The sequence below is a fragment of the Drosophila virilis genome, chromosome 3 (assembly GCF_030788295.1).
Source record: "Drosophila virilis strain 15010-1051.87 chromosome 3, Dvir_AGI_RSII-ME, whole genome shotgun sequence".
Taxonomy (NCBI): Eukaryota; Metazoa; Arthropoda; class Insecta; order Diptera; family Drosophilidae; genus Drosophila; species Drosophila virilis.
This window is the reverse complement of record NC_091545.1, coordinates 6,388,201-6,415,358: the sequence shown is the minus strand read 5'-3', so window position 1 is coordinate 6,415,358 and position 27,158 is coordinate 6,388,201. Positions and strand designations below refer to the sequence as shown.

Here is a 27,158-nt window from a genome sequence, read left to right as displayed (position 1 = left end):
ACTTTTCGCAGCCAGTTTGTCTTATTTTAATTTGTTTAACTACCGCCAGACCAAACTATTACCCAAGCACCATTGAGTAGATTCAATTGCAAAAAACAAACCCGAACCCGACCGCTGCAGAGCTCGTCGCCCACTCAGAATTCGAATGGCCATTTAGAATCAGCAGCAGCAGCACACACTTCCGGTTTTTGGTTTCGGTTTCATTCAATTTGCTGGCACTTTTTAGAAATTGAAAAGCAAAACGTTAAAAAGCGCGCCCGAACAGCACATAAAAAGCCAAATGCCCCTCGAAAAAGACGCTATAAACATATATTTTTTTTTTTGAGTCATCAAACGCGTCGTGAGAACGCAAGCTCAATGCGAAGAGTCGAAGCGAAATGAACTGTAACTGAAACAGAAAACAAACAACTGCCTAATGGGTTGCCCCTAGAGCAAGAGACTGATATAGTGTGGGTGTAGGGGAAGGGTGTGGGTGTAGGGGCTCCGGGACATATCCACAACATGTGTGTGAAACTCACTCGAGTTGGGGGCGAAGCTGTAAACTCTGTATTTCAATTTCAATTTGCATAAAAAGCGAAAAGCGGAAATCATTTGCATGCTGAACAGGAGCTGGGAATGGGTACGGGAACCGGGAAAGGGAACGGGAACTGGAACGGGAAGGGGAACTGGAACTGGAACCGGTCAGCCGCAGCTTCCGCTGTGTGTGAAGTGTCAAGACGTCTCAAGTATTTTAATTGCCATGCACGAGGAGAATAGTTTTACGTTTGCCTGCGGCCAAAATGTCATTTTTTTAGCCTAAAACTCATTTTCAGCTCTTAACTTGTTTGCCTGACACTTAAATTAAATAAACGCCAACTTTTGTTGGCCAGTGTAAAGAGTTTGGTGCTCGTCTCGAAGTCATTTTGCATAATTAGACAATTAGCTTCGGCCCCGAAAACTAAACTTTGATCCTGCCAGCAACTGGGCCAAGGCATTCGTGTAGATTCCGCCCTTTTAGAGTCTACTTGATTTTGTGTGTTTATTTTACTGCCGACTGCAAGTTTGCAGCTCATAAAAAACCAATCCCTTGCCCCGCCTCGTCTGGCCTCGGCCTGCAGCATCCATTGCCCAAAACAGGCCGCAAATCTTTTTGTGCATCTTGGGGCGAAACTGTTTTAGAACTGAGGTTGCAACTTTGCTTTTGTGTCTATTTGTTGTTCATCCTATAGTTGGTTGCAATACCCTGTAATTGTAAACTGTGCTTGCTTGGGTGGGTTGAGTTAGTGACTATATAGATTTAATTCTAAGTTCTGTTATGATTGCTTAATTTGAGTTAGATTATAAAAACTATTACAGGGTATCAGTAGGTCGGGTATTGTCTAGCTGATTGTGGTATATTTATATGTAATTTATCTGACAGATTAATTAATTAGATACTGCCAGAGCTCGCCTGCTATTGAACTTGAGTAAGTCGATAAAATTGCATTACAGGGTATCAGCCGGACGATAAAGTTTGACTAGCATTTATCTGACCGCCTTTAAAACCTGACTTAGTCTATGATAATAATTACAGGGCAATATCCAGACGAATATTGCTATAAAATACTATGTCTAATATTATTTACAGGGTATTTAATAGTCTAGCAGCGACTTGTTGCATGATGTGGTATATATACATACATGTATGTATTTAGTTCTTTTAGTTTTTTTTTTGCTGCTCATTTTTCATAAAATGCACAGGGTATCTGCAAGTCGGGCATATGCAGTTTTGTTGCTCTAAGGTGGAGTATAAGAAAAATAAATATCTGCAAGTTTCAAGTTATGAAATTTATTAGCTGCAAATGTTGTTTTATAGTTGTTGCTGTTGTTGTCGCAGTTGTTGTTGCTGTTGTTGTCGCAGTTGTTGTTCTGATTGTTGTTGTTGTTTTTGTTGTTGTTAGTTATCTCCTGCTGGCTGGCCGCCTGCGCTGGGTCACTCACTGCTCGGCTTCTCAGTTTTAACGGGAAGTGTTGCACATTAAAAATTTATTGTATACACAAGAATTTCTTAGAATTTGTTGCCTTCAGTCGTTTGCTTGATTAATGAACTTGGGCTCGTTGTTGTTGCTGTTGTTGTTGTTGTTGTTGTTGTTGTTGTTGTTGTTGCTGTTGCAGCTAAAGGCAGAGTTAAAAGGCTGCTTAGTTATTGTTTGATTGGATTTGCACAGATATTCAAGTTGATTATGATTGTGGCAAATTTTATTAGAAACTCGAAATCTAAATTTAAATGTGCTTTTATGGAACATTTTGAATAGGTTTTTGGGGTACAAAGGAATCGCATAACATTTTAATTAGCAAACAATTAATTAAAATAATAGAAATATGCAGTTTTTGTCAGGTGAGATTCTAAGCAAGAGGTTCGAGCTTCAAATCAGCATTGCACATATTGCAATACCTTCTTTGAGGGTATAAAACATTGAGGGAGATCTAGACAACTCTAACTGCCTCCAAGCCAATATCTTTGTTTGAGAATTTTAATGATAAATATTCTTGAGATTCGGAAAGCTGCGTCCTTTGCTAAGAGATGTGTCTAAAGTTTGCGACAGTTGCAAAATTAAATTAATAATATTTTATTTCAATTAACATTTCAATTGAAATACAAACTTTTCTTTAAAGATTCTTTAAGTTTCTTTATTTTGAATGGCATTTGTGCTTCAAAACAAATTTCCATTATTTTTATTAATTTATGTACAACAAATTCTAATTTGTTTAATTTGTTAGTCGATAATCTCCGCAGCGCATTCAAAACTCACCAAAACCAATTCAATGCTTGCCAAACTGTTGAAGGCAAACAACCGCCGCTTATCAGTTGCAACTAAACCGCAAATGTACACACACACTCGCACACACACACTCGCTCACACACACACACACACAGGCACCGTTAAACAAGCATTTACCATATTTTGGGCGCTTGAATTATGAATTGTGGTTTTGCTTTTGGCGTTGCCACCGAATAACCAACAAATCCGGCAACGCTGCGGCCAGTCGCTGTTTGCAATTGTTTGGCAACATTTGCTACGCATTTAACCTGCCCCCAGCCCCCCTGCCACCCTTGCCCTCCCCGCACAAACGTGCAACTTTTAATCCACATCATTAGCAAAATGCGAGCACACGCTGCGGTCAGCTCAGGTGTGTGTGTGTGTGTGTGTGTGTGGAGGGAAGCGTAGCAGCGGTTCCATAGAATGAACCAGTTCAGTTTCATTAGTGTCACAAAGTCCAGTGTTGGTAAGCGTGGAGAGGGAGGGGGGCACTGAAGAAGCAGTATGGAATGCGAGTCAATTACGCAGATATTGCAGCAGCTGGCTCAATTTAAGTCTGTGTAAGTGAGAGTGTGTGTGTGTGTGTCTATATATATATACATATACATGCTCCAATTTCAGTTATTTGTAGTTATTTGGCTCTATTGATTTTATGAGCAAACATTTTGTAAATGTTTTCATTACGCTCGTAGGCAACTTTGATTACGGCCTTCCAGTTTAATAAACTTTTGCCGCATTTATTATTTAAATGCTCGCATGGGCGTGTGTGTGTGTGTGTGTGTGTGTATGTGTGCGAGTGTGTGCATCAAATGGGCAGCCAAATTTGGGGCACATTTTTGGAGCGGGCGTCACTTCAAAAGTCAATTAAGTGCGGACACATCGCCAGCAGAGAACGCCCGAATCCAAAGTGTGTGTGTGCGGCACGCCCACTTTTGGTCCTTATAACTGCCTCCTCCTCCGCTGCCCCTTCCCGCTTTACTAGCAGCCCCCACTTATGTGGTTGTGGCTGGCTTCAACGACTCGTCTTCAGTTTGGCTGCTTCTTTAATCCATTTCGATTTGCAATAAATTCATTTTGTTTATTCACATTTCGTATGCTCGATATTCGATTCAAAAAGTTGAAATATCCTGCCCGGCAGAACCTTCAAGGGATATTTGTGCCGGCAAGCATGCGAATGGGTGGTAAAGAAAAATACACATATGATGTTTTCTATACGCCCCTCAAATATTATTTCCAGCCTGTGCCGAACATCTGTGTTTTGCTAAATCCTGTCAACAATCCAAAGCTGACTTTTAAGCGAAAAGGAATAAACCGAAATGAACTCGAATTCCTACTAAAAGTATTCGTACTTGTAATGATTGTTGCTATTCTGACTGCAGCTTTCTTCTACAATTTCCATACACACTTCTCCTAGGACTTATCCCACAACAACAACTCTAGCATTTTATCATTTATGCTACTTCTTCGAACACGTTCTTATACTACAACTTTTACTACATTTCTATTTTTTCTTATACAAGAAGTATCCTAGAACTTCTTCTACGTCTTCTCATACATCAACTCTTGCTACTTCTTCTTCTTCTACTTCTACTAAATTTTTGCTTCTAACTTCTTCTTCTAATCATGTTCTTACGCTTGTCTTTTAGTCTTACTCTTACTTATATGTCTACTGCTACTTTCTTAACCAATTTTACAGTTATTTATACTACAATTTCTACAACATTTTCCTCTAAAACGTTTACGGATGTGTCACAATGAAGAATCGAAAAATACTGCTCGTCTTTAAGCACGCTCATTTTATTTGTTGCCCTGTCCAGGGTATTTCGTAGTCTACCCTCAACTCAGCTCAACACTTTTGTGGGGTTTTGTGTGTGTTTTTGGTAGGCGTGGCGCGTGTGGATTTCGACACACGTCGTTTTCCATTAAATTTGCCTGCAGATAAACGAAAAATGTCGAGCAAAAGTTTTGCGTTCAGCCCAAAAAAAAAAAAAAACAAAAAAAAAAAACTCACGTGAGATTTGCTCCCCGAGCTTCGACTTGTTGTTGTGTGTTGTGGCAGGGGCCAACTTCCACACGCATGCATATTTAAATAAAGCCAAATACAAACATATATGTATATATATACATGTACGAGCAAGCAGAGACCGAGTCCTGAGCCTGGACCGCGTGGCGTATGCGTAATGTGGCGTGCGCTGAAACCCAAAGGACTCGCAACATTTTCCTTTCTTTGTGCTGTTGCACATTGAAGATAAAAAGCAAAAGTTAAAACCAATTCGCACGCAATTCTCGCCCACTGTCTGGCATTGTTCTTACTTCCCCCTTCCCCCTGGGGAGCTCCTGCCTCCACCTGAGCCTAAACAAATGCAACACTTTGTTTTAACAGCCAAAGCCATGACTACAAATTTATTTGTTTGCCTGCTTCTCGTCTATATATATATATATACATATATGTATATATTTGCATATGTGTGCGTACATTTATTTGGTAGGCACTGTAAAGGGGGAACCCCGCACAGGTGCGCTGCGGCGCTTGGGCCCGCGGGGCGCTAAAATGCAAAATAGGCTCTGACTCAAGCTAGGGACAACACGAAAAAATAACAAGACGAAAAAAAGGTTTGCATAATTGAAAGAAAACTTTCCGAAACTCTGGCAGTGATTAGGGTGCCGATAAGAGTTGGGTATTACGTAGGTGCCAGAGGGGAAATGGGGTGGGGGGGGGGGGGGGGTGGTATCGGGTTTGCTGCTGACGAAAAGATTAATGACTTTTAAGCTCAACTTGCGGCGTGAGTAGACTGTAAAATGAACTTGTGCCCAGGCACTTAGTTCATTTCAGTTCATTGCGGATTCAAATTAAAATGCAATAGAAATTGAATTTGGCATGTGATCTAGGTTCGAAACTATAAAAGACAAAGTTTGTGTAGCTGGTCGAATAGAAAACATAATTTTGTAAAGAAATGGAATAGACTGCGTCAGTCATTTAAGTGATTCAATAGTTGAACTAGTTCTTTGCTAATCCACAAATAGTTAAAGAGTCCTTTAATGAACATCAAATTGGCATTTAAACAAAAACCTTTTGTGCTGAAAGCAACCAAAAGAATTATTCTTAGCTCAAAACAAAGTAGAAATTGGAACTAGTTCGAGTCTACCATTTGCTTCTAATGTGAATCTAGCTCATTTGTTCGTTCATGAACCTTTGTAAGAGCTATTCAAAGTGTTAACTTGCAACGTGAACTAGTTCTTTTTAGCATAAAGCAGCTCTTCAATTAGTTCTTTAGACTATTAAATAGCTCTTGAACTAGTTCTTTTTAGCATAACATAGCTCTTCAATTAGTTCTTTATGTTATTAAATAACTCTTGAACTAGTTCGTTATACACGAAATCTTTAAATCAGCAGCCATATTAGTTGAACTAGTTCAATATAGTTCTTTCAACTTTCTGCATAAAACTGCATAGTTATCAGAATCCTTAAAAAAATTCTTTTTCCAACTAGAACTTAAAGCTTTAGGCCTAGCTTAAAGCCTGGATAAAGCGCATTTGCCAATTGGAACTAGTTCCAGTTGTGTGCACTTAATGTTAGTTCCAATTTGTTCGAATTAGAAGCTGGTTCAATTTCGAATCAGCACTTCGAACCTTTCATTTAATTTTCTTTTATTAATGCAATAAATTGGAGCCCCGTGCACCTGGCCTATGGGCCATGTTTAGCAGGTTTACGGTACTTGGGGTCATATCTTTTTATTGCCCAGCCACAATCAAATATCCATTGGCCAAAGCCCAAGTCCCAAATAGAAGCCAACAGGAGGTCGCCTAATCAAATTTGCGGAATTCGCTTCCTGCGGCTTCAACTTTGCTTCATATGCTCGCTCTCTCGCTCGCTCGCTCGCTCGCTCTCTTATGCCCATTCTCTCTCGCACACCTGAGGGAAATGTGTGCACGTTTCGCAACACAGTTTTGTTGCTTTTGCTCTTTTTGTTGCTGTTGTTATTCCCAAGCTTTTAATAACTGAACAAGCCGCTCATTAATAATTTAAAATAGAGCAAAAATATGCGCGCTTCTCTTTTGGCAGCTCTTTGTTGTTGTTCTTGTTGCTCTTGTTGCTGTTGTTGTTGTTGTTGGTCCCAACGGCGGCAGCGTTGGCCCAGTGGCGCGTGTTCGTGGTGAATTTCTGTTGTGTGGATGCCAATGCATGGCGCCCACAAACCAAAGAGAGCCAAAATGTACGCTCTCTCGCTGCTACTGCTCTTTGCATGGGCATTTGCGGCGCATTCTTTCACCAAGACGAACACACGCACACACATGTGCATTGGCTCTGCTGTTGTCGGATGCCTTCGCAGACAGCTTCGCGTAACCACCACGCAGCCCACCCCGCCACGCAACCCGTCTCGCCCACGCACACGTTGTGCTCGACCGATGATTCATGCTTTCTGACTGTGGATGCTGCCAGCAGAGCAATTGCATGTTGTTGTTGTTGTTGTTATAATACTTAAATAATTTATTATTCCGACACTTCCTCACAGAGCAGCCGCAACAGCGACCGCTACGTCAGCATTTGTTTTGTTTGTTGTTATATTTGGCTATTTTTTTTTTTTGTTTGTTTTGTTTACTTTTTGGTGGCGCTGCTGCTGCCACTGGCGACTGCACTGCCAGCGCTGCAGTGACGTAAGCAAGCGAAGCTGCGCAGCTGTTTAAATAGCACACACAGAAAGCAACAACAACGGCAACAAAAACCTATGCCGGCTGCGCTTACTGAATGAAATACTTTCATAGTACGCTTAAAACTCACCACAGCAGCGACAGCAGCAGCGACAGCGCCGGCCAATGCAAGCCCGTTGCTGACGTCGCGACGCGTCGCTGCAACTGTTGTTGCGTTCGGCGACGCTGCCCGTTGCTCAGTTCACAATTGAACGCTAGCCGTGTCTGACGCGTCGCGCTCTGCAGCTCTGTGACGTTAGCCAACACACACGCACACACACACACAATCGCCTCTGCTCCGCTGTACATCTCTCTCTCTCTATCTCTCGCTCGCTCTCGAGAAGACAAGTGGCTCCAAAACCGCTGTGTGCCACAGTGTACGTCATAATATTTAGTTACGTGCTTTGGCGAAGCGCTTCCGTTCGCATTTGCCGCAGCATCATAAATCAACACTAAATAACAACAGCAACAGCAGCAACAACAACAACAATCATTTTTAATAATTTTGTGCGCTCTACAAATGTTTTTATTTATTTTTTGTTCATTTTTTATTTATTTATTTGTTTAATTTATTATTTGCTTTTTGTGTTCGCGCGCGTGTGTTTTATTTATTTTCTTGTGTTTGTTTATTTGTGCAGCCGGCCAAGCGGCAGTTCCAATTAGAAACTACGCCAAAGCTTAGACCTCTCTGACTGCCCCCGCACCCGCTCCCGCCCCTGTCCCTGTCATACCCTCGCCTAATGTTTTATTTTTTGCGCGACTTTTTGCACAACTCGAAAACGCGTTCGAAAAAAAAAAAAAACTCAAATTTGAAGGCTGTTTTTTTTAAAGCTTTTTGTCAATATCTTTACCGTTGTTTGAGCTTTTCCCAATTTATGCGACATATCTGATCGGAAAAAATTTAAAGGAAACTTTTTTAATTGAAATAAACTTTTGTTAACCACAATCCAGCTAAATAAGCTTAAATTAATATTTTCGTTTGAAAACTCTTTGAATATAATATTTTAAATGTTTCGTGCAGAAAAGAAATTCCAGTTTGATCTCTCCCGATTATTTTTGAGACATTTTGCGTTAAATTTGAATTAAATGTTTACGGAAGAACCTTATGCAAAGTTTATTAAAATAAGATTTACAAAAGAAATTTAAGTTTTTAAGACAAATTCAATTTAATTATTTTAAAAAAGAACTACAAAAATATTAAATAAATGTTACATAAAAATTTACAAGTTTCTTACATAAATCTTGTTTTAAATACTTAACATAAGTTTCTCTCAAATAAGAAAAGTGAAATTCTTTGTGAATAAAACTTGAACTAGTTCCAGTTCGAATTGCTTTTGCAATAGCAAGAAAAAGTTGACTGTGATTGAAAAATTAAGAATAAAAAACATTAAAAAAAAAAAAAAATAATCCTAATAAAAATATTGTTTATAAAAATATGATAAAAGAAAGCTTGAACAAAATCAGCGAACTAGTTCAAAACTAGCAAAGAACAAGTTCAAAGATTTTGACAATATCTTTTCTCTGTCTTCTTAAGTTTTAAGTACAATAAAAAAAATCAGATTTGACCCAGTTAGTAATAAGCGTTATCTAAATTCTTATTTGGCGGCTGAAAAGTTGGCTCGCATGCAATTTGCATGCGTCTTGTGACGCAAATACTTGCGTAGTGCCTGTCAAACTGTGTGCAACATAACGGAGCTGGGCGAGCGGGCGCATTTTATGGCTTATCAATTGAGTTTCTACTTTTTACGACGTGCCTTTGACCCAGAAGTATAACAACATTATAGACCCTTCCCCCCTTCTCTCTCTCTCTCTCTCTCTCTCTCTCTCTGTCTCTCTCTCACTCCGCCTTGTCGACAAGCTAGTTACACGACCTACTCGACCAATATGTAATCAACATTGTGTTTGTACGACGTAATAATCAAAGCCGCTAAAAAGACGCTACGCTTGCCCGGGCGCAACAGTAAGAGAAAAGGAATTCCATCGAAGAGCGAGTGTGAGAGAGCGCCGACGTCGAGTGTGTTACGCAGGCAGACACGCACGCACGCCAAGCCGGCGTGGCGTGGTGTGTCGTGTGTGGAACGTAAGAGAGCGCTCTCTCTCTCTCTCCCTCTATCGCTCTTTCGCTCGTACTTTGCCTGTGCTGCAATTGCCAGCCACCCCAAAGCAGGTGGCGCCCTTGCGCTACTTTCATGTTGGGCTTTGCTTTCCGAAACGTAAAAACGTAACGTAACGTAGTATCTCGTTGACCTCATTTCGTGTGCGAAACTCAACGCGGCAGGTTGTGCAGCTCCCGCACCGGCAACGACGACGTCTTTGGTTTATCCCATGAAAATAGCGTAACAGAAATTGCCTTTAGCAAACGCGCGCGTCGCTGTCAACGTCGCTGTTGACGTCGCTGTTGACGTCCACGTCCTCGTCTTCGTCTTGGTTTCAAGTTAAATGTCAAAGTGTTTGCTTTCAAGTTGAACTCTTAACCTCGTGTGTTGTTAGTGCAGCGTTCCGATTTTTTACGTTTTTTAAGTTCAAAAAAATAAATGTTGCTTTTGTTGTTGTTTGATTTGATGAGCTGCTAAGCACATCGCGAGATTATAACGGCTAAAAGAAAGCACCCTTAACAGCAACAACAACCACCCCAAACAAAAACAACAAAAACCTTGCCACTTGGGGTTGCCCTTTGTTGTTGCTGTTGTTGTTGCTGTTGTTGTTGTTGCTGTTGTTGTTGTTGTTGTCTGTGGTCGCAGTATTTATTGTTGTTTCGTCTCGCAGATAAAAGTTTGACCTCGTTTGAGACTTTGAACGTTCACAAATCGGCCGATAACACAGCATAAATCCAATATATTTATATATATATGCCATACACACACACACATATAAAAAAACGTGCCATAAAGTGTGTCGAATTAATAACTTTTAGCAAAAAATAATCAACGCAGCAACAAAATGTTTGCCATAAACAAACGTGTTTGAGAACAAACAAAGAAAAGCACAAATAAACAAGGGAAAAACAATCAACAAAAAGCAGTTGAAAAGCTGCTAAAAAAAATTAGATTAAATTTTTAACGACAACAGCTTAAAAAAAAACGGCCTCAAAATTGCCGAATTAATAAATCAACCCACGAAGCTGAACAACAACAATTTTGGCGGTGGTGCGTATTCACAAGTTTTTACTCAAATTAAGTTAAGATCTTTTTTTTTTCGGCAAGCCGAAGATTAAATACCCTTGCAGAGATTCGTCTTGAAATGGAAATGCAAGTAAATGTTGAGTTTATGCAATATATTTTGAAAAAAAAAAGGGAATAGTTTATACAAAAACTCTTGATTGGACCGATTCTTTCATGGAACTATATAATATAGTAAAACGATATTGATTAGATTTGGCTTATATATATTTAAACTAGTAAATGCCTAGCTTGATAAATAGCAAGTACTCAATTTCCGACTGTTTATTTGTTCTATATAATATATTCGTCCGATGTTGAGAGAATTCTGCAAATATATATTTCTTCACGATAATATCTTGATAAACGCAAGAGCTTGACATACAAAATAAATTTGAAAGCCCTTGACAGGAATATGACAAAATAGAAAATCAATTATGGGCATGTCGAAGCTTAAATACCCTAACCAGAGTGTACTGAAAATAACTTAAATAATACAAAAAATTCTTGTTCCATAAAAAACTATTTTTCGACTGTTTCTTCCTGTAGAACTATGTAATATAGTCATCCAATATTTATAGGATATGTTTTATATATGAGAAACAATATGAATTAATCTCAAATCGGATCAAGATATAGATATATTTTACTATATGAACAATATTTTTTTCTTCATTGAAAGAAGACCTTACTATTAATAGACCTTCTTTCGAACTAACTTTTCGATCGCGGTATCTTCTATGGAAGATCAAAGTGCTTTGATCCAGTGTCTTCTTCTTCTTCTATGCGTTACATATTCCATGTCAAGTTTATAAGACTCGAAGTTGAGTGTATGGAAAAGCTGCATGAAAAAATCATCTCAAGATAGACTCGCAACTTGCAACACTTTAGCTGTTTGTTTTCCTTAATTATATTTACGCGTGATTTACAGCCGCAACAAAAATATATAAAAAAAAAATAAATAAATAAAAAAATGGAGGAGAAATGTGGAATGTTGTATGTAAACAATAATTAAACTTGATGCGTTCGACTCGGGGCAGCGATTTGTTTAAACAAGTATTAAATATAATTTGATATTTTTATTTATAAATTTTCGGTTTTATAGAATTCCCGACCCCTTCAAGTTTTATTTTTAGCAATATGTTTCCAGTTTGATTTTTTTTTCTCATTTTTTCGCTTACAATAAACAAACATTTTGTTTATTTTCCGAAGGGTGCGAGAAGTGTTTTTATTGTGCATGGAAAAGTTTTCCCAAAATTACATTGCCTTTAATTGTTATTAACTAAATAGTTGAAGCACATTTATAGTTATTTGTTAAAGTAAACTTTACTCTGCCAGTTTTTTTTTGTTCATATTAAATTGCGATTTATTCCGGCGTAATTAACATAAATGTTGAATATGCTAAATCGTGCGAGATTCAAATTTAAAAATGCAAATTTTAATTACGCAAATTGTTTTGCGATTTTCTCTTAATTTCAGAGCGGGCTTGTGAAAGTGTATTCAATAAACTTTAAACAAAAATAATCGTAAATAATTGCGAGTTTGCCAAGATATTTATTTATATGATTATAAAAACAAATTATTCCGTATTTTATGCCGCATTTTCAGTAAATTTTAAATTGAAAAATAAAGATATTTAATTATATTTTGATTAATAAATTATTGCTGCATTTTTGAGCAATTAAGGATTAAAAAAATAAATAAAACAAATTTCTATACAAATTTCGAAATATAAATTTAGAGCAAAAAATTTTCAACTCAATTTCAACAGATTTTTCCTTAAACCACAAAATCTTTATAATCTTTAATTAGATCATAAAAATATAATTTAATAATATTCAAAGGCTCATTAGTTTTGCGAAAAGTGGACACAAATCTCTCGAACTATTTAATTGTTAACAATTTAATGCCCGAAAATTCCAACATCAAAAGATTTTTTTTTTCTGCCAGAGCGTGAAATGTGCTTTTCCATAAAGAAAAAATAAATGCATGCGCCCAAATAAATATTGTAAAATATGCGTAAAAGCCTATTTAAAATGCTGAACAAATATTTAAAAAAAATGAGGCAGACCAAGGGGCGAGGACAAGAGGGAGAGGGCGCAGGCAGACGTCATGCATCAAAGTAAACTTTATTTAAATTAAGCGCAAATATTTTGACACGTCGACAGTTGAAATAAAACCAGATGAAATATTTCAGCGAAACGGAATCGTAACGAAACAAACTCTGAAACTGCATTTAATTGAAAAAAAGAAAAGAAAAAATACAAAAATATTATGCTGCAATTGGAATAAATATTTTATGCACGAATTGGCAGCAATCCCGCCCTATCTCTCTCTCTCTCTCTCTCACACACACTCTACCTCTCGCTCCCGCCGTCCTTTGTTTCTCATGTTCCCTGGCCCACTCTCATCTGTGCTGGAACCGGCTTAAAGCAGCACGCGAAAGACTTCGAAACGAACGCTCAATTTTAATGGCACTTCTTTCTCTTGTTGTTGTTGTTGTTGTTGTGTGCAATTGAAATTAATTCAAGTTAAATTGAACTTTTTATTAGAACATTGACCCAACGGCAGCGCCTCGACAGAGCTGAGCTGGCATCTCACACTTTTCTCTTCTCGTTTTCGGGGCAAAGCACATGCAAAGTGCGCTGCCCTAATCAGCTGTTAAATCAGTTGTTTAATCAGCTCTATGTATGCGTACGATAAGCAGAATACATAATATACATAAATACATATAATAAATAAACGTACGTACGTCTGGCGAGAACATAATACCAAAAACACTTCCGTTATCAAAGCAGACAGCAAACATTGTAATCAGAATTCATTACAATTATCCGACTAGGAACTGGCGAAGCTGTCAGCGAGAGTGTTTCAAGAAGTTGGCACGAAAGAATAGATATAGTTCAAAGTTTTAGAAATGTATTCAATTTGCTTTCAATTGACGTAAAGAAATATGCGTGACATTTTAAACATTTCTTACTTTCCTGTAATTGTATATTGTGACATAAGCTGGCATCACTTTACACTTTCTCTCACACTGTCTCAGTTATTTATGTTTCTTTTGTACAAATGAGATGTTGTTAAATTCGTCAAGCGTAACGGTTGACTTTCTTGCTTTTTGTCTCCTTTCCTTTTCCACACGTTCCTCATTATACATATGCAAATAAACATATTTTCGGATTCCTCTTCGTGCTGCATTCGTAAATGTTTTACTGACTGCACTTTGACAACAAACGTTCTCTGTCTGATGCTTTAGTTCTTCTTTGTAAATATTTCATTGTGCTTGCTCTTTTCCACTCTCTCGCATATTTACTTGACTAGTTTCTTTCACTGTGCCCTTCTTCAACGTTTTACAGGCTGCACTCTTAGAAATTCGTACCCTTTGCTTGCCGTTTGTTTGTATTCTTTTTTTCTGCGACTCTCTTACATATTCACTTTTTATTATTCCTTTCTCTTGCTTCGTAAGCGTTTTACTCTCTACAAACAGAAACTGTGCCCACTTCATGTTCGACCCTCGTCTGTGCGATTTGAGCTTGATTTATTGGGCGACACAGGAACTTGTTTAGTTTAGTTTTGCCTTTGCTACAACTGGCTGAATACAGTTTAATTAGAAGTCGACTGGCTGTAATTAGTTAAAGCCGCCTTCGGCAAATTACGCATACAGAACCCGAGACGTTTGTTGTTTATTTATTTGCTTGGCCTTAGCTTTTGTTTTTTTGTTGGATTGTGTAAGCCTGTCCATATATTGATGGCTAAATCAATTAGAAAGTCAACTATGGCTGAAAGTAATTAGGATTTTGCCAGTTGCTGTTACATATATTACTATTATTATTATTATTGTTATTGTTTTTTTTTTTATGTAAATTTTAATTAAGTTTCGCTTCGTATTTGGCGATTTGGCAACTTGATAAACGGCCAACAGGCACGCAATTTGGCCAAAAACTTGGTTGTCGTGTGCGGCGACTATTAAAACAGGTGGGCAATACCATAAAAAACAAAAACAAAAAAAACAGGGCGTGGCTCGGGCCGCCTCACATGCAACTGGTTGACTAATTTTATGTGTTTTTTATACCCTGAACCCAATTAAAATGGGTATAAGGGTATATTATATTTGTGCGAAATCCAAATGTATGTAACAGGCAGAAGGAAGCATCTCCGACCCCATAAAGTATATATATTCTTGATCAGCATCAATAGACGAGTCGATCTAGCCCTGTCCGTCCGTTCGTCATCTCAGAACCAATAAGAGCTAGAGACTTGAAGACTTAGATGTAGATGCTCCTAGTGCCCGCGTAGATTGAGTTTGTTTTCGATAATCGATCAATTACTCCGTTTCCAAGCAATCGATAAAAATCGATATTGATATCCTATTTTTTGAGCAATTTTGGTAAATAATAAGAGCTAAAGTCACCAAACTTGACATATAGCTTCTAAAATAGAATATATTTGTTGTTGGAAGAAGACGGTTCAGGGCATCCCCTAGTCGGGAGCTCCCGATGAAAACCTCTTGTTTTTTTTTTTGTTTCTTGTATTTTTGCGGGAATGAGGCCTTGTCCTGCCTTATCGCAGACGTCCCAATTTCACGGGCTGCCATTTCTCAATCGCCTGACGATAATTTGATGCGATTTCTTTGCAGCGATAAAAAATAGTTCTATATGCTAATAAAACTTGTACTTTGTACAAACGTGTTTTGCATAAAACAAAAATCATTTTGCTAAATCTAGATGCTAAATGATTTGGCATTGGCAGCGCGAAACCTACAATGCAGTCCCCGCGCAGAGCTCTTCAATCTGTTTATTTGACTTAATGTGTTTTGGATGGATTATTGAAATATTTCTTTTCACGGTCTCTTAGTTTTACGACTTGTCTAATAAATGTGCGTGTGTGAGGGGCTGTGAAGAGGTGCGAATGGCAGCGTTGATTGATAAGAATGTGCTTGGCGCAGACTATTTACTGGTACAGTAAAATCTCGATAGTGTTAACTAGCAGGAATAATAAATTTTTTACAAGAGCCCTTAAAGTAAATTAAGCAAAGAACCAAGAAATCAATAAAGGTTCCGCTTTATCATTTTACAAAAAAATTTTTGTTTCTAATAATGCATAAAAGTCTTGTATATAATATGGTACTTTGTGCAAAATATATTTAAAAGTAATGCAATATAAATTAAAAACTGGGAATTAATTTAAAATAATATGAATAAAACATAAAGTATTACTTGCATTAATTTAATTTGATTTGTTTTCAGCCAAGTCACAAATTTTTTATTTATTTTTATAAGATTTTATATATTTTTTTGGCAGTTACAATTTTATTTCTATTATGCTTAACATGCTTTTATATTTTTTTATTTTTTTATAATTTCATATTTTATTTTCTGAATTTTTTTAATCTTTCACACGCGTTTTTTCAATATGCCAAATGCAATTTGGGCTTTGCATTATTTTTGTGCACATTTAATATTTTCTATTTTCATCAAATTACCTGTAAATACATTTTAATTAATATTACATAATAAACACGCACGCATACAAGCATTTAATGCGCCTGGAAAGGCTTATACAAATTACCGAAACAAAATTTGTCATTAATTATTTTTGCATATTATTGAATTTTAATGCGATTGTGTTTGGATGTGTGTGTCTGTGTGTGTGTGTCTGTGTGTGTGTGTGTGCATTGACATTTATCAATCCCCGTTGGACAGCTGGTTACATGCCGCAGGCTTATCAATTATCCTGCATCCTGCATCCAACATCCAGCATCCTGCCAGCCTTTGTTCGCGTCCATTGACAGTTCACCTGACAGTTCGGCCAGGTGCCAAGGGCCGTGGCAGCAGCCGCATCGATTTTCGGCAACGCCTTCAAAGAATGCACATGTCAGCCAGTGTTGCAAATGCGTGTTGCTGATCTGACCGGGCGTCAACTCTGCTATTTTCGTTCGGCTGCCAGAGTTGTCGCCAACGGGCAAATTGTTCACGTCATTTATAAGCCGTTCAATCATTCCGGGCGGGGCATCGGTTCCGTCAGCTGTCCGCCGGCCTGCACTTTAAACCTTTAGCCCATGCGTTATTTTTGGCCAAGAAAGGGAATGAGAGAGAGTGAGAGAGAGAGAGAGCGAGCGCTCTCCAGACTCTCGCAATTAGTCAGCTGCTGTCGCCAAGTGTCAAAATATTTCGCATGAACATTTTCTACACAAAATCTATTTTCTCATGCAACGGATTTTCACTTGGCCAGGCGCCCACAAACAGACAGACAGACAGACAGACAGACGCATCAGCACGCAGGGGGTGTGTGCTTTTGGGATGCTGTTGCGAGGGGGGGGGGGGGGGGTAGGGGGGCAGGGGAACGTCTGCTGCATGAGCAATGAGCGTGAGCTTGCATGGCATGGCCAAAATGTCACGTATACGTCGTGTGGCACGCCACACGGCAACATGTCACCAGCGGCCGGTTTCCCCTCCCCTTTCACATCCCCCCTTGCTTGCTTAGTGAGGTAATTACGTCATTAACAAGATATTTGAAAAGTGCTCAGCATTTCATTTCATGTCACTTTGTTGCTCTATAATAAATTTCGCTGCCTGCCTCAATTTTTCGAGAATGCCTGCTCGAGTTTTCATCTGGTTTTTGACATTTCGTTTAATATACCTAATTGAACAGACTAAATCAAAAATTATTAAGCCCATTCAGCTCACATTTGTTTAGTCACGGTATTATTCACAATATTATTCATGCTCAAAGTGGGAAAACTTTTACGTTTCACAATTTTTTATCAACTTGACTCACAGCTGATAAATATAAAATAAATTTTGGTTTATCAAACGTTTATTAATATTATACGTTCAGGGATTACAGATTATAATGCTGTTAATATTTTAATCGTTAATTAACAATAAGCGAACGCATTCTTTAGATAACAAAGCGAATATCAGAATATGTTGTGTGCACAGTTGAAAGTGGGTTAAATATGTTATAGATATATGTAATACCAGCTGGAATATTCTGGTCTTGCTCGGTCGAGGCCCTTTCATTTAAAGAGATTGTATAAGAAAAGATTCAAATATATATAATATGAACGTCTAACAAATATAAACTCAAGCTATATATGCAGATACGTGTATATAAGTATCTTAGACTAGTTCGTCCCATATACTATAGAGTATTTGCTCTGTGCTTTTTTTCTGCATATTTATAATTAAAAGTGCAGAGTAATTTCTATGCAGCCCATTTGTTTCTAATTAATTTGTACACCCTTGTAGATTCTATTATAATTTTGTCATGAAATGTGCGACGCATAGAAGGAGACATCTCCGACCCCATAAATTGTATATATTCTAGATCGGCAACCGCGCATGATTTGTCTGTCTGTTTCTATGCGAACTAGTTCCTCAGTCAGAAATCGTCTTGAGACTCCGTCTTTCTGTTGCAGGCAGTACATATGCATATCGGAAACTGCCGGATCGAATCAATATATCCCATATCTGCGATAGGAAACCAAACCTTATTAATATTGCACTACTATGTTCTTTAGCTCTAAGGGTAGAATTACCAATAAGAAAATGATTCATCCGGCGCTTCGAACTCCGAACTTCGACTATGAATATTATTCTTGGGAAAAACTTAATTGTATTCTTTCGAAAAGCCTAAAAAGCCACGTCTAGTCGTGAATAATCATATGACTTGAAGCTATTTTCATTTCCGTAAACTTGTAATTAAGTCGCGTGCATCTGCTCTTTTTTTTCGTTAGCCAACAGTAAATACTCGCATTTAACGAACCGGGCATATGATTATGGTCAATTGGCGCTAATTGGTTGTCAAAAGTCGTGCGAATTATGCTGTGTTCGCGTGTCTTTGCTATTTTTTGCATGCCACGCCCACAAGCACAAGTGGGAGGTCGTGAAAGGTGTGGAGAGGGGAGGGGGCGGGTTTAAGGTGTAGGATATTGAACTCGACAAACTGTCAACCGAAATTTGTCTGTCTTTGACATTGATGCCAATAGCAAAAATTGATTTTAATGCGTGGCAAGGGTGTGTGTGTGCGAGTGTGCCTCTCTGTGTGTGTGTGTGTGTGTCTCACTCATTAATGCAACAAGCAGAGGCAGCAGCAGCGACAACTGCAATTGAAGCATCTGCTCAAAGTTTGCAGCGCCTTTTGCAGTCTTAATTAAATAAGTTTCTCGTTGCAGCAACTTCTTCCACTTGCAGCGAGCGAGTTGCGACTCATTTCGCTTGTTTGCCTTTTATATGCACAACAACAAAAGAAGTAGAAAAAAAAACAAACTTTTGTGCATCTCAAACAACTTTAATGGGCTTTTAAAAACAACGACTACAACTGCCAGCCCCATTTAATGTAATGCCAAATGCAATTGTTGGTACTCGAAATTTGGCGTCTGGCTTCTAAATGGCGGCTTTAAAACAATTTGTCAGATGCACAAAACTATTCGCCTGGCGCCGTTTTCTCTATTTGCATATTGCATTCGATGCCAGCAACAACAACAACAGTGCCTGCAATTTGTATGCAACCGGGCGCGTTGTCAGCGCTCACATTCGTGCACTTACCCAGCCCCAAGGATCATAATCTGTTTTCGAGCACTTACATAGCAAAACTTCAAATTGCAGTTGTTTTTAGTGAGTTATGCTCGTTAATACTAATACTCGTTGCCCCTTCAAAGTGCATGATTTCGGGTATAACAAAAGCTGTGTGAATGGCTGTTACCCATTTTTTGTCCGTTGTTTTTCGAATCAATTGTTCTTTATTTGCATTTTGCTTTATTGGGCTTCTTTAATGTCAGTCAAGCTTCATTTATTTAAATCCTCATTTTGCCACAATTTCATTTTTACGTACTAAAATGTAGATCGCCCTTCTATGCGATTTTCATGAGCACAAGAAATGATTACAAGATTTTTGTATTATTTTAGGTCCAATATAGCGAACGGTATTCTTTCCTCTCTTCATATTTATTTTTTCTTGCTTTCTTTGTTCCCCTAAGCTGCCTTACGCTTGTACGTTCCCATCTCTTACTCGCAGCAACTGATCGCCTCTCTACGCGATTTTCATGAATTCAAGTAGAAGTTGAATATTTTAATTCTTATTTTTATTTTGTTGAAATTTATTTAGTTTACAAGTGAGATGATTTCGAGTACTTTTTGTGTTGTATTGAGTCAATTCTGAGCTGGGTACAGCATATCGCCTAGTCGAGCACCCTCGACTAGAGAACACTCTTATTTGTTGGGCTGGCTTATGATTTCAAAGTCAACAGCAACAGCAACATGAGCTTATGGTTATGAGAGTGTGCCTTTAATTGAGCTGAAGTGCCGGGTTGTACATACATTTGTGTGTGTGTGTGTGTGCGTGTGCATCTATCTATGTACAGCTATGTATATGAATTTATGCCATAAATTGCTTTGCTCGACTTGTTCGCATTGTTGTTATACCAAATTGCTTTTGACAACAACAACAAAAGTAGACGCTACAATAACAGTGGGCTATAGATATGGCGAGACACTGAAGAGATACTTATCCAATGATTTAGTACTGGAAAAAAATATGTATTTTCCACAGAAAATATTTGTATATTTAATTGCTGGTGTCTGCTGTTGGCCGCCAATTAAATGGGTGGGGGCCAGCCAAGGTGCCAGACTGTCGATGGCCCGACGAGTCTGCCGCAGGGGCCATGCAACATCATGTGGCATCATTCTCATCAATGTCAGTTTTTTGGTGGTCATATTCAAAGTGGCAGAGTTTGATAAATGACTTTTCAAGTGCCAATTTCCTGGCCCAAACTTGTATGGAATGCAGTTGAGAGGCGGCAGCATATATAAAAAAAGCTGAAAACCAGTTCGCATTGCTTAGGCTAACAAAGACTATAATGAAGTTGGATATATGAAGGTCAAGAAGATTAGCTTCTCAATCAAACAATTAATGCTATAATTCAGTTTACATTTTTGGGAGCTTCAAAGTCCACAGCTTTTGCATGACTTTTGACAAAAAACCTAAGACAAGGACTCGGAATCAGTTAGTTTCAATAAAGTTTTGCGAATCTGTTATACAAATAAGATACACTTCACGATCATTAAATATTATACAAAAAAGCTAAATGGTAAATTAAACTTATGAACAAATGGCAGAAGAATTTATTCAGTTTCGATAAAGTAATGAGAAATTCATATAAAACAGTCCGATAATCCATTAATTATATTAAAATAAATATTGACCACATATCTAAGCCAAAAACAAATGTTGCGAATGCAATATGAAAAATAAAGGAACATACGATATGTGAGATAGTTTTGCAGCAGTTGATAAAAAACCAACTTTGTTGACTTTGCTAAATAACAATTTGATTGTGCAGCTAGCAGAGTTTGTTAAGCATTGCTAACCAAATCATTATGCCAATCAACAAAGCAGCTAAACAGCAACAACAGCAACAACAACAGCAACAACAGCAACAACAGCAACAAATATAACTACTAAAACAGCTGATACAACAACAACTAAGCCCTATAAATATGTGGCGTTAAAACTTTACCACAATTTGCATGGTTCACTGGACGCTGAAATAAGTTTGTTAAATGTTATTATGCGCTGGTCAACAACAACTAAAACAATAAAAGCAGTGCATGTAATAACAACGGAATTATACAACTCAATTACGAGCACATAAGTGCCCCAAATATGTATATAACATATATATATATATATATGGAGACTGCCGTCCCACTATCAAGAAGAGAAGGCGTCTGCTGGCCGGGCCCGCCCTTACCGCTCCATAGACCCGTCAGCGGAGAGTGCATTTCTATTTTGGAGTAGTTTTTCATTAGAATTTTACGATGTAAATTGGCTTTTCATTTGGAATTGTGCGTGTCGTTGAAGCTGTTGTCGCCCCAGCCCAGCCCTGCCTTGAGCATGGGGTCACCCGTGGGGCTACGCACTTATCTATTTATTATTATGGCACACCACGCTCCACTGATTTATGTTAATTTGTTGTGTCAGCTTTCCATAAATAAACATCTGTTTAAATTTTATTAAACTAATCTTTTATGTTTGTATATTAATGTTTTACATTTTCGATTCATTTCAGGCGTCACAATGCGCGAGAAAAAAGGCGGCGCCCTGCAGAAGCTCAAAAAGAGGCTATCGCACAGCTTTGGCAGATTAAGTGAGTACCGACTTATCGATAAATTTAAACGATTTTTCTTCTTTTTTTTTCGCCAAAAGGGCACTTTAAACTTTGTCCATCCACCAAAAAAAACATTTTTATTAATTTTTCCAAAAAAAAAAAAGAGAGTAAAAACTGAAAACAAAAGCTAAACTACAATAAATCAGCAACAAAAGCTAACCATAAATGGGCTACGAAAAATAAGAGAAAACAGAGCACAGAAAGAAAAAAAATAAAAATAATATAAAATAGCTGACAACAGAAGCACAACAGACCATATAGTTGTGTGTGGGTGCAGTTGACGTACAATGGATTTATATATATAAATATATATATATATATGTATATGATTTTTACAATGGCTACATAAAGTTGGGCGTTGCATTGAGCAATGAGAAAATGTCGCGCATGAATCATGCACAATAATAATTCTCAAGCTAAAGTTGAGAAACTGCGCTTTGCCAAGCACTTGAGCGTAGCGGAGAATAGCTAATAAATCAGATGAAAAGATTACCTTGGATACAATATTAAAAGCCTCTTAGCTATGCAAATCGTTTGCCATTTGACATTGGCAGTAAGTGCATTAGCTTGATGCGAATAGTGCTTATAAGGTATCTGGCCTTATAAAAAGTACTTCCTCCTTTGAAATGCAATTATTTTCTTAGCTAACAAGCCTGATCTTAGGCTTAGAAGAGCGCATTTGTCTTTCCGCTTTGTGTGACGTTCGTAAGCGTTGCACTGACAGCGCTTGGATATGTTTGAAAAGAAAAGAGAGTCGTTTCTTTTTCTGATTTCTGTAGAATTTGTAGCCTAATACTCGCCCGCTTTAATGATAAATATCATATAGTTCAATGAAGTTATATCCTTAACATAGCAGAAAAGCGCATTTGCTTTTTCGTTTTCTCTTTGTTTCCTCATTCGTAAGCGTTGCACTGGCTGCGCTGCGCTAAACTTGAATTCGTTGACACTACAATTTATATTCTTAATATAGTATTATTATTATTTGCAGCATATTTACGCTTGAGCTTTAATTTTCGTTCGCTTTAAGCACCAAAGATTAAACCCAAATGAGAAACTGCTAAAACTCGAACGCAGTTTGAAAACTTTATTAGCTTCACAGCAAGCCATAAACTGGCTGCAAAAGTTATGACAAAGTTCTCGCCGACTGTGGAAATTTGAATCTAGTTGCAAAAGTTTCTGCGTTAAACACATTTGCTGCACGTGAAGCGCTTTGATAGACTCGCAAAATAAAAGTTTATAAAACCAATAGACAATATTAGACAACCGACGACTGCGACTACGGCTAAAAACCAGAAAAATAGAAAACAAACAAACGGGAAAAAAAACGGTGAGAATATTTTTGAAATTTGCCCGCAGTTATTCAGGGAGCTGTCAAAGCTGCCAACGCTGCGTCAAAAACAATTCAAACACACTGAAACGCAATGGCATAAATGCAAAAGGGGTTCAAACTAAACAATAAAAAAAAAAACACACACACACACACACAAACTGCTGGTCACACTGAAAACTGAAAACTGCGTTTGGTTTGAAAAGAGAGAGGGCGAAAAAAAGAAATGGAAAACAAATGTTTGCAGCGAAACAACAGAACTGTCAATGTTGAGTCATTTGCCAAAGCATTTAATGGTCAAACATTTGGGAACTGCATTCTGGAGCAGCAGCTCCCACAGTCCCAGCCCCAGCCTCCCCCTTTACGGCCAGCCAGTCAGCTGTCCATGTTAATTGAATGCAGCAGCTGAAACTGACTGTGACTGACAGTTGGAGAGACAGACCCAGCGGCGGACAGACAGCCGAAACGGAAGATGAAATAAATGGTATATAATCCAAAGTGTGCACGCTAATACGCCTGTTGCCCCCATGCAATCCACTCTGCGGTGCGCTATTTGGGCGCCTTTGTGGGGCGAATATTGTGCATTTGGTTTTTTCAAATTCCATAGTTCTTGTTTAAGTACCCTGTGTCCATTGAGAATGATTAGAACTGGGTATAATGTATGTCGGGCAGGCAGGAAATATCGCCCACCAAATATGTGGTATATTTTTGATCAAGCTATGCATGTCTGTATGATCTCAGAGATTAGGAACAGACACTTTTTGTAATTTGTACGCAAAGCAACGTGTTTTGATTTTTACAAGTTCCCAAGTCGATATAATTTGCTTTTCCCAATGTTTTTTTCTTTCTATAAATGCATGCTCCCTCTTCTTTCATATCTATAAATCGATATATATCGATTTTTCCCAAGAATTCAGATATATTTCTCTGAGCTCAAATATCATAGAAGCTGCATAATCAGGTGTAGCATATCAAGCGAATATGAGTTGAACAGATATTATTCAATAGAACAGATCGCCCAATTATTCCATTTCCTTTAAATCGATAAATATCGATATACGTGGAAACATAAGAGCTAGAGAATCCGAATTGACCGTTTTTGTTTCCCAATAGCAAATTCAAATTCAAGAGTTTTAACTTTAATGAGCGATACAATATTTCATTAGAACTTGGGTTCGCTCCGAGCTGTGTACAAGATATCGCCTAGTCGAGCAGTCTCGGACTTTACTAGCTTGGTTTTTTGCTGTCATGCTTGGTTGGGGCGCCACTGTGATACCGTGTATAGCGAATAGTTGTTGACTCACCAAACCCGTTTCGGGTTGCGGCATGCGGCATGCGGCTAATTGTCTCTCGACGCCCACAATCCCATGTTTTTGTTGCTCCTCTCGATATATTCGCGTTTCAGAAACAAGTTTTGGCTTTGTCTTCCAAAAAATAACAAAAACAAAAAAAAAAAACCGCTTTATGTGCAGAGCATTATGTGATCAAAGAGCCAAACAGCTGTTGCCCGGCCGCAATTGAGAGAGACAGACTGGGTTAGTCAGCTATTCGATACGATAATGGGCAGCATTAGATTATTGTTCAGTGTGACCATATTTGGCACGAAAATTGTGTATTTCTGAATAGATATTGATTGCCTAATACGCTTGAGGGCCACCTTTAAATAAAATTCAAGTTGGCTTGAATGGGGCAATAAAACTGGCCAGATTTCCCCAGGCAAGTCGGCATATGCATGCCCTAGATTTGATAATGCATTAATGGGATATCACTGATATATAAAGCTGATCTTTCATCCCACACTATTTAAATACTCCTAATTATATACCTATAATTTATGCGCTGGTTATATTAAAAGGGAAATAACAAGTCTACAATTCGGATTAAAGGCTGTTAAAAATATCAAATAAATATCTTGGTAAATAAATATAAAACTAACCAACTTTACACACAACAATTCTATATATAAGTATTTCCCTGCTCAATGAAGCATTAAACTCAGTTCTTTCACTCGCTAACTTCCGTAGCATTCAAAATGTTTTGCTTTGTGCCTGGCAAACTGCATGACAAAGTGCCTGGTAACCAATATTTAAGTTTAGCTCGCAGCAAAGTTGGCCAACTGCCGTTTAGTTTGGCTCGTCTGTCACTCACAAAAACCAACAAATTGCCTGTATATATATATTTATTTGAAAATTGCAATTTCTTTTTATGCAACGACAACTCTGCGCGGCAGCGCTGTGACAACTCTAGCCGCAGCCCCCGCGCAAAACAGGCGAGTTCTTTTCCCTGAGCTGCGTTTTTTTTTGGCAATTTCATTGTTATTTTCCACACGATTTTGTCAGTGAATGCAGCTCATAAATTTTGCAATTGAGAAACTATTTTGTAGCACTTTTTTCTCTCTCGCTACCTCTTTTTGAAAGGGGCTGCTTGGGGCGGGGCAGGGGCAGCTGCAGACAAAGTCGCCAAGTTGCTGCAACTTAAATGTTTTCTTTGCATTATTGAACAGTTGCAGCAACAGCTGCGGATGCGACTTGCTGCAAAGCAAAGAATGTCACACAAGTTGCAAGCAACTTCCATTTGCCAACTATAATCTGTCTCTTTCACGCACACTCTCGCTCTCTCTCTCTCTCTCTCTCTCTCTCTCTCTCGGTTGCTCTGTCAAGGCTATTGCAGAAGCCACTGGCAAGAGTTGCAACTTTGTTGTTGTTGTTGTTGTTGTTGTCAGTGCTGCGTTAAACTATCGTTAATTGCTGTTAGTTGTTGTTGTTGTTGTTGTTGTTGTTGCATCTGTTGTTGCTGATGTTGCTTCAATTTCAACGGGTTTTCTTTCCAATTATGTACAAGCTCGACAAGCTCAACTGCTTCATTCGCTGGCAATAATAAAAGTTATGAACTAATAAGCAGACAAGTCAAAGGGGGGGGCACTGTTTGTCAGGCATTAAGTAAATTGCATTAAGCTGAGCTGCGTCTAGCTAACTACCCCACCCAGCCCCGCCCCGCCGTCTACTCCGCTGTCCATTTGCTGGGCGCATCAAGTGTCGCTCACGATTCCCGCAACATAACCAGAACCTGAACCAAAAGTGTTGTCTGGACTCGGTACTCGGTACTCTCTGGGCGTCGGGTTCTTGCACTTGACTTTGGACTCTGTTTAAATGGTCAGCGAGGTTATCTTCATTTTGTCAGGGAATATGTAACGCATAGCGTAGCTACTAATCAAAAGCTCATATATTTTTGATCAGCATTAGCAATCGGGTCAATATACCTATAAGAACTAGAATCTAGAAGAATCTAGAATCTGCTCCACAACATATTTGCCCGAAATTATGTTTTATTTGGAAAAGATAGCCTTTAAAAATGAAGAAAAAACATATTTGGATAAGGTTTTTATTTTTTATTTTAGAACTCATGCTAAAATAGAAAGAGTCAAAAAAATAATCGAAAATTTCGGAAATTTTACATTTCATGGGTATTTCTTATTAAATTAAAGAAATTTTTTTATAGGCTACATAAGTTAGGGTATCTGAGCTTCGGTCAGCCAAGATTTGTTATTATTGTCTTGTTTTTCATTTTTCATTTTTCCTTTTCTGACTTTTAACTTTATGATACCGGCACATTCCAGAAGTCTCATTCTTCCGCTTGTGGTTGACGGGTTCTTTGAGAGCTAGCCGGGTGGAAAAGTGTTGAGCTGTGAGTTCTATAAAAATGGCTGACATGAAGCTGTTAAATTCCATAAAACTATTTAACTAATTGCCTCAGTCAACTAACAAGACACATACATTTAAGTTTGCAACAAATCGGATTTGTGCAATTTATTCAACAGAAAGACGACAACCAAGCGAAACTTATGCCCAGCCGTCTCCGGAGGCAACTCTTGAGTTATCAATGCGATTGTTGATTCTTCACTTTTGTTGTGTAAATATTTAATGGAGCGTTGTTTTTGCAGTTTCTGTTGCTTTTTGAGAACTGTCAGCGATATCAATGTGGATATCATTGTAGTGGTCGCCTCTTTGTGGAACTGATACACTTGGTCTGTGCGC

At 38.2% G+C, this 27,158-nt stretch overlaps 1 protein-coding gene across 3 annotated transcripts in view; it reads left to right on the top strand.

Annotated features, from left to right (window-relative positions):
• The window catches only part of Eip63E (cyclin dependent kinase Eip63E), a 132,851-nt gene that overhangs the window by 34,778 nt on the left and 70,915 nt on the right, over nt 1-27,158 (top strand). For 2 of the 3 annotated variants that reach the window (XM_032435015.2, XM_070207802.1), the window contains exon 2: nt 21,699-21,776. In XM_032435015.2, the coding sequence (XP_032290906.2) occupies nt 21,699-21,776 (78 nt within the window). Of the gene's footprint in view, nt 1-7,684; nt 7,847-10,235; nt 10,616-21,698; nt 21,777-27,158 lie in introns of those variants that run through there. The other variant, XM_002046545.4, reaches the window with a different exon arrangement.